The 9,215-nt window shown below is 30.3% G+C and overlaps 1 protein-coding gene across 1 annotated transcript; it reads right to left on the minus strand.

Annotated features, from left to right (window-relative positions):
• Positions 1-2,480: 2,480 nt before the first annotated feature.
• On the minus strand, positions 2,481-4,933 carry LOC121263479 (trihelix transcription factor GTL2-like). The gene is given in 3 exon segments (XM_041166388.1): positions 2,481-4,096; positions 4,405-4,751; positions 4,753-4,933. Coding segments are annotated over 3 exon segments (1,713 nt in total). The 5' UTR covers positions 4,789-4,933; the 3' UTR covers positions 2,481-2,766.
• Positions 4,934-9,215: the final 4,282 nt, after the last annotated feature.

A 9,215-nucleotide genomic window follows, 5' to 3' on the forward strand; every position in this document is an offset into this window, starting at 1 on the left:
ATATGCTGTTTGAACTCCTCTTTTAAAACAAGAAAATCTCCAATAGACATAAATTTTTGAAAAAATCTAATTGTAAGCGATTATGTGCATTAATACGTGCACCCATTCAATATGATTGGTCAGAAAATATATTTTATTGAAAACAGTGCTAATTTAAATTTAAAATATGAAGGCAAGAATATTAGTACATAGATTGGTACGTAAACTTGCTTATACATAGTAAAATTCTAAATTTTTATCTACATCTCATAACACGGCCCTCCCACTTGAGTTACCTTAGCCCCAGGCGATGCTATTCAATAAAAAAATAATCTAACTTTGAGATAAGAATACCTAATGCTGTATTAGTATATCTCATGCAGTAAGCATGCCTATTTTTGGATTTGGTTTTAGACAATGAGATCTTGGCTAGCCAAGGTTTCTTTTGTCCCTTATCTCGTTTCTGTCTGGATGGATGTACTCACGATGAAATTCAATGCATGTGAAGTCCTGAGATGAGAACATTACAGATCTCTCATCAAAAGTACGTACGATGTCAATATTTTGACACGTGTCGTTTACCACATCACATAAAAGTTAACCAGTCTTGTTGACTTTGGAGATATGAAAAGAATATGAGCCGTTAGATTTGGGTGGGAACCAGCGCTGCACTTGCATCTCTACTGTTGCAGTGAAGACAGAGGATGTATGTGGCATATATATATTATATATCATCAGCATCGCATGTGACGTTGATGTGTCGCAGTGGATATATGTTGGAAACTGCAAAAACAAAAACCAAATAAAAAAGAAGGAAAAGATCTCTGCTACGTGGTGGGGCCCACCTGGGGATAAAACGACAATGGAACCGACGTTTTTATAACATGAAAGTTTATTTTTATTATATATTATTATTATTATTATTTTTACAAATTTGGTTTTGGAAGCATTAGATATCTACGTATGATGGCCCCACAATCTGCACAGTGGGTCATGTGGTGGGACCCTTCCTCCCAGACACAAAGGAATCCTTTCAAAGGATTTATTTGCCTTTAGACTTTAATATTCTCTCATATTTTTTTTTAATTAATTTGTAAAGATTTCAAACTCTATCCCTCTATGTTAAAAATTGAAAAATTATGTCAATCAGATTACAAGCTCTTAACATATTATCATAATTGTATATGGATGATGCTCGTATGGTTTTTTTCTTTTTTTATTCATTAAAAAAGAGATTCGAATGCAAAACTTCTATTTTAAAGATTTAGGTATCGTTTGGATTCGAAAATGAGTTGAGATGAATTGTAAATAGTAGTGAGATGAACTGTAAATAATAGTAAGATTTGTAAGTTAAAATTAATGAATAGTAATAAATAGTAATGAGATGAATTGAGATAAATTAAAATGAGTTGAAATGAATTGCGAGTACAAATCTCTCCTTAAGTATTATGCAATAAGCCCTTTGGCCATGATACTTGTAAGTCGAATGTTTTCAATAGCTTATATTCATCTAATTCTTAAACATAGTAGTCGGCATTTTAGAGGACATTCGCTTCATGTGTTTAAGAAGAATTATGATTTTGGTGAGAGACTATCACAATATGTACGACTGAATATCATATCTCTGTCGAAATAAATTTATAAATTAATATAATTTTAAACGATAAATTAGATTTATTTTATAATAAAAATAATTTTATAATATAATATATATCACATCAAACTTTATCAATTTATATAAAATACTTCTCATGTCAACATGTATGATCAATTATTGCATGAAACATGAGGTGCATATAATAGATTTTCTATAAGCGGGTTGGCCAAGCATGCAGCTGCAGGATCTAATTTCTAGCTAGCTCCTTTAGCTGTCTAGCTCCTATTTATTTTATATCATTTGGTATCTAAACCAAAGAAGAAAAGAAAGAATACTGAAAGATATAAAATTTAGGACTCATTTAGTTACTTCAGATTAAATGAGGAGGTAAGATATTTTGTTAAAAACTAAATAAAATATTTTTACAATATAATTTTTATTTTAAGATTTAAAAAATTAAATTATTTATTATATTTTATATAGAAATTTAAAAAAATTATAATAATTATATCAAATGAAATGAGATGATATGATCAGATAGTTTGGTTTTATATAACCAAATCAGCCTTATTTTGTAAATCAAATTTTTGAATAAATATTTTTATTAAAAAAAAAATATATAGTATGCACGAGATTTGCATACTATATAAAATTAGTTTAGAGTGCTGTGGTTGCACAATTAGCAAATGAAAATTATTTTCAATGTAGCAATATTGTAACAAAAAGAAACAATTTAATTATATATAAAGTGAAACTGATCTGATCTGATCTAGGCCTAACTCAAACTAATTAATTTAAACTAATTAATTGATTCTCATGATCTGATCATCAATTCGTGGGGAGGCAGGCCACTAAAATACAAGAAATTTTAAATAAGCATATAATATAATCTCCACAAAACATGTACTATATATAAACGAAATATTATTGGAAGAAAGTGTACCACTTATTAGTATCATTAATTATCACCGGCCAGTACTATAGTACTACTGCATGATATATAATTCCCACACAAAATCGAAATCGAAAGGTTGTACGTACTTCTAACGGCCATATTTTTCTGATCACCTGCGCTCTTCATGATCAGCAACTTGCAATGTACGTTGTTGAATAACTAGCTAGACACGCCTTGGGAAGAAATATTAATGAGGCCGACCTCCGGTGAACCCAAGTGGTTTTCCGGTGAATTATTACGTAGTCAAGATGTTTTCAGGCCCTTCGGAAGGTGCTGCAACTTCTTGTGACGTTCCTTGACTCATGTACAAGGTACTCAATTGATGAAAATAAGGGCATGTCCTAGAGTCAAGGGACCTCTTTTTGTTAACATCCTTGGTTTTCTTGAAATACTTATTTATGTTCTCCCATTTCTCTTTGCACCTCTTTGCACTCCTCTTGTAACCCAACTCCAGCATCCCTTGTGAGATTCTCTCCCATAGAGGAGGAGCCTTGGCAATTCCTTCCTTGTCCTGATCACCACCATTGCTATTATTGTACTGAGTACTGCACCTCATGTTTATAAGTGCCAAAACTTCATCTCTTGGCCATCTCTTTCCATGGTTATCTTTGACATTGGTTATGGAGTCTTGGGAGACCTTCTGTGTCCGAGTTGAAATGAGTGTAAGTGGGTTTTTTTGGGTGTTTATAGAATTAGGGTTTCGGGACGCCATGGGAAGAGAAGATGAAGTGGGTACATCTGGAGTGTTTGGGGAAAGAGCTGGACTAGTGTTTTGATGAGATAGGGTTTTGGTTATGGAAGTGGGTGTGATCGAGTTCACTTGGGTTGAAAGGGATCTATGATTATGGTTTGGTGCTTGAATTAAGGAACATGAAGAACTGGAAGGATATGAATTTGAACTCGTTGTTACCTTGAGAGACTCATGTACAAGTAGTGCTGCTCTCTCTTCAACGCAATGGCTTCCTAAAGAACTCGATGTGAGTTGCTTGAAGTACTCAATGATTGTTGCCTGTCTAACTCCTGCAATAGCCTGTTCATTTGCCATAATTTCAAGCTCTTTATTCATCCTATCCAGCGCTTGTTTCTTCCAAGCTTCTTCTTTGGCAACCTTTTCTTCATCTCTCTTCACCATATCTTCAAGAAGCTTGTTGTGCATCTCCTCTTGCTGAGCCATTATCTTGATCACAATTTTCTCACATAAACCCTTGAGCATCTCAAACTTCTTCCTCCTTTTTCTCTTTTTTCGCTTTGATTTTTCCAGAAGATTCTCATGATGACTATCCTCAAATCTCTTATTTCCAACTGTTCCATCTCTTGAATCCACTTCCAAATTACTCTGCCCCAAGTTGTCTTCTCCTCCACTTGGCTTTTCCAATATCCTTTGGTTCTTTCCGGCCCCAACCCGAGGGTTTTGGTGATCATGACCCTGATATAGCTCCTCAAGCTCACTGAGAAATCTGTAGCTTTTGTTGTAGTTTATGTTGTCATTGAAGTATCTACTTTCCTCTTCAAACTTCTCCTTGCACTTCGAAGGACTCCTCTTGAACCCAACCTCTGCTAACTTCCTGCAACCATCATAAATATACATATATATTATCCGACACCGCCTGTGTGCAAGAGCATTTATTCCCGTACGCTAATCTGCTACTCCTAAATTTAACATACTCAAGGTTTTCTGAAAAAAAAAAAAAAAAAAAAGGCTATAATATTAGAAACGATTTGATCCTCGAACTCAATACACATACATCAGCTTTCCAAATTTTTAGATGGAAAAGTCTATAACTAGCTAGCTAACCTTCTTGCACTTTTTTTTTTTTCCTGAAAAATAGTCACTAAAAAAGATGCTTAAGAAAATTAGTTATTTTTAGTGTACCTTGAGACATGTTCCCAAGTGAACTCCGGGAACCAATTTTCCATGCCAGATCTGATTCTCAACAGTGCAAGAACTTCTTCGTTAGCCCATGATTCGATTGGGTCCGGTAATGATCTCTGTCTTTCAGTGTCTAAATTCATGGACACCAAGTTATTTTCTTGTTTCTGTTCTTGATGATCTAATTTGTGGGTGGGAGATTGCTGGTGCAATGGGTGCAAAAGGTTTGGTGGGAGGGAAAGAGAAGGATCATAATGATCATAGGAAGGGAAAATATTAGGAGATGAAAAGGCATGGGGTACTGGGAATGAGGGAGAAAGACTAGGGAGAGTGGTTCTTGAGGCTATCCAACTGGTGGAACTGGTGATCTGGTGCTCCATCAAACATATGTGTGTTTGCTTGCTTCTCTTCTTTACCTCCTGATCTTCATATCATGTAAACTGAAAATTTTCAACAGCAACACTTCAAAAGCACCAACCCAACCAGCTCCTTCTCTCACCAAGCTGTCCTTTCTCTCTCTCTCTCAATCTCATTTACCAAGGACTTTGTCCTATCAGGGAATAGAAAAGATAGCCCACCACACACACTTTTAGAAGAAAGTGAAGTCACTCTCAGGAGAAATTATTCCATGCAAAGGAGGCTACATGGTGCAACCAGCTTGTTTGGCTCATCATCGACTTTCCAAGGAGATGATCAGGCTTATCAAACTAATCTTTTGGTTCAGATATTTGAAAAAATACGAAGATTAACACACATATTTGCATGCTCCTTTCTAGATTTGTGCAATATATATATATATATATATATATATATATAAATGAAGAGAAATATTAAATATAAATTTCAAATAAATAAAATACCGCGCAAACTTTTGATAAGAAAGTGAATCCCATTAAAAAGAAATCAATTTTTTTTTTTTTTTTTTACTTTTTCAAGATGAAATCTACCTTTTTTTTTTTTTTCTTTTTTTTTTTTTTTTTTTTTTTTTAACGAAACCTCTCCAAGACTTGGATCCATTCTTATAGAATAAATCTTGGTCCCGTGCGTCGCACCTTTAGAAATTTCTCATATACAAAATTGGATAAATTACTGGCTTAGTCAGAAGATATAGCCCTCAAAAAATTGTTTGCACTTGTTAGATATCGAACTTTAGACCTTGAGGAGCTATATATATCACAAGATATACACAAGTTTTATCTATTTAAAATTTGTACAAATCATTAATGTTATCACTGTTAAGAATTGAGATATCTTTTATGCAAAAATTAATGTTTAATATATATATTATAAGAGATTTTGGCTTCGATGTTGGACCGACCATTTTATGAAATCTTGATGGTGCTTGATGCAAGTAGATCGACTATTTATAAGGTTGGGGTCTTTGGACGTACGTACGTGAACATGCATGTGATCATTACGACCCCCTCAGGTGAGAGTGGGGAAGATCGAGCCGAATGGGGAGAAAAATGATACTCGAAATTTGTTCTTGGTATCATATGGTGTCATTAGAATCCTATGGACAGGAATAGCTGATGCTCAGCAGGATGTTGTAATTAGGGGCAGGACACGTGAAAACATGCAGAGACTGGGACCAATTATTTAAGGTGGAGGGGAGGGTGTCTTTACCCACGTGGTACAAGGTCTACTCTAACAATTCCATACCACCTATATCTCAGTACCCCAGTCCTTCCATATTTTGGAAAGATGAATGATATACATAAAATATATTATATAATAATGTTATAAAATGATGATAATTTTTTAAAATAATATTATTTTTATAAGATATTTTATAAAAATATTTCTCATTTAAAATATAATTCTGTAAAATGTTATAAAAAATATTATGTAAATAATTTTTCTTTTGAAAAAATAACGCTGGACCGAAACTTTAAATATACAAGTTTTTTATAAGTTATTTTGTAAAAAAAAAACCTCGTTAATAAAAAATAATTTTTTATATTTTTTTAAGTGGGATAATACTGTTCATTCAAGTTTTGATCCAGAAACTTGGGTATATCTAGATGAACAGACTTAGACGAGAGTCTATTTATTTTTATAAAGATTGTTTATACAAAAGTTGTATATTTAAAACTTATACAAGTCATTTTTCAAAGGATTGAGATGGTGGGACTCGGATTCATGAATATCACATGAGAAGGAGGGGATCCTGCATGCATCATGTTAAACATCTTCAAATGATTAAGTATTTCAAGAGTATTAATAATGTGATAATTTTTTTATTTTAATACAAAATATCATGTTGTTAAAATTATTTATATAAATATAAAGTACTTTTAATGACAAGTCATATTATATATTTCGAAATTATCTAATAATTATTTCAAATATCATCGGACTATATAATTAGATCTTTCACAAAGCCTCGTCCTTTTAAGTAAAAATTAGGGAGTTTGAAAGTTTATATCTAGGGTGGGTCTACGCCCACTGCTGGGAGCTCCCGTTGGATTGTTTTAATTTTTTTTTAGTTTTTTTTTCTTCGAGATTAAGTAAGTATTTTTTAATAATATTGTGAATGTTTTTATTTTAAAAAAATATTTAAAGATATTAAAAAAATCATGTAAAAAAAAGCAAAAAAAAAAAAAAAACTTACTTAATCTTGAAGAAAAAAAAAACTAAAAAAAAATAAAAACAGTCCAGCGGGAGCCCCCAAAGGTAAGCATAGCATTTTCCTTATATCTAACACATTTTATGACAGATTTCTCTTCTAAATTCCGTGAACATATTATAATGCCAAACCACATTTAGAGCATGTTTGGTTACTAAAAATGTTTTAGATTTTGTTTGAGATTAGGTTTTGGAAAATAAGAGAAAATTTTGAATACATATATTTTTTTAAAATAAATATTGTATTGAAATTTGTGAAAAAAGATATATAAAATTGAAAAAGTTGTTTGAATATAATTTTTTAACATTATTTTTATTTTGAAGTTTATAAAAAGGGTAATGATACACTTACACATCCTTTACTATTGTTTTACTACCCAGTTATTTTTTTTTTCTCTTTTTGTTATTTGAATCTGGATTAAAAATCTCAAAATATGACTTTCATGCATAATCTAGAAGAAGAAAAATTCAATCAACCAACGTAATCATGTAATTTAATTAAAAATAAATTCAATTTTATACAAATTGACTCAATAAGTAAAAGAATGTCAATTTTTATAAAATTAAATTTATTTTTAATTAAATTATATGATTATGTTGGTTGAGTGAACTTATTTTCTTCTAGATTAAGCAAGAAGGTCATTTTATGAGATTTTCGATCTAGATTCAAAGAGTAAAAGGAAAAAAAAAATAGCTGAGTAGTAAAATAGTGGTAAAGGAAATGTAAGTGCATCATTACCCTTATAAAAATTGTATTGATTTTTGTATTTGAAAAATGATCAGATGAAAAATTAAAATTTTATATAGAAAAAAATTGTATTTGAATAATGTAAAATTATAAAAAAAATCGAAAAATGTTTTTTTTTTTTTAAAGTACCTTAATTGCTGAACATGGCCTAAATTTCAGCATTTGGTTCAGGCTCGTTTGGATACAGAAACGATTTCATCTCATCTCATTTCATTATTACAACTTTCTCAAAATTCTATATAAATATAATAAACAATTCAACTTTTTTAAATTTAAAATAATAATATTATTAAAATTAATATTATAATAATATTTTATTTAACTTTTAATTTTTATTTAAAATCATTTCATCTCATCTTACTATTAAATGAGACATTTTCTTTAATTATTATACTCTATCAAGTCATGGATGCATACTTCTATCACCAACGTTACCGTTTGATTTTTTCCTTCAAATTTGTGTTCCATATTTTTTGGCTTGTCTGATCTACAGTTATCAATGACGTCTTGCTTTCGTATTCATATAAAAGGAAACTTTCTAAATTTAAACATGCTGAAAAAGTAAAAAGAAAGAAACGCAATTTTTTTTATATAATGCGTAAATTCTGTGTTTTTTTTTTTTTTTTTATAAAAAAATGAGATTTATTTTTATATAGATTCAAAATTTATTATTATTTTTTAAAAATATTTGAGAGCAGTCACAATCTAAAACTATAAATATATATATATATATTTTAAGTATTTACATGACCTCTATATTTTAAAAGCTTTCATTTATGCTGACATATATCCACTCATGTTTCTGATTTCTTGAAGAATACTAGTATACATTAACCCTGTAGCATTGCACTCTTGAATAATGAGCTAGACTCAAGTTTCGCCTCATTGGAAAATCAAGATTATTTTCTGTGAGAAACGATACATGACCCTATAATAATAATAATAATAATCCATTTTTTGATACATTACATAAATAGAAAAAATTTAAAAATACAAAAGAAATAAAGAATTAAGAAAAAAAATATTAATAAAATATTACATACAGAAAGACAAAAAATTAAAAATTAAAACAAGTAAAAAAAAATAAAACTTTAAACAATTGAATCCAAAATGAATAATTTTACATACAACCGTGAAGTGCATAAATGTCGCGTAATCACTTTAAAAAAGAGTGGAGTCTAATATTAAAAAATTAATTTTTTATGTAGATCCTATTTTTTATTTATTTTTTTCATAACAATTATGCAGTAATTATATAATTTACGGTTGTAAATATCTTTTCTCATCTAGAATATACAAAAGGGCAATGCTAGGGCTAACGACAAAGGTAACTCTGCATTGTACTGATAATGCAAATTGTATTTTTTGCCAAATGTTTTTTAAATTCTTTTAAATATTTTAAAAAAAATCACAAACTCTTTTAACTATTAAGTTTTTT

This window comes from Juglans microcarpa x Juglans regia, chromosome 4S (assembly GCF_004785595.1).
Source record: "Juglans microcarpa x Juglans regia isolate MS1-56 chromosome 4S, Jm3101_v1.0, whole genome shotgun sequence".
Lineage (NCBI taxonomy): Eukaryota > Viridiplantae > Streptophyta > Magnoliopsida > Fagales > Juglandaceae > Juglans > Juglans microcarpa x Juglans regia.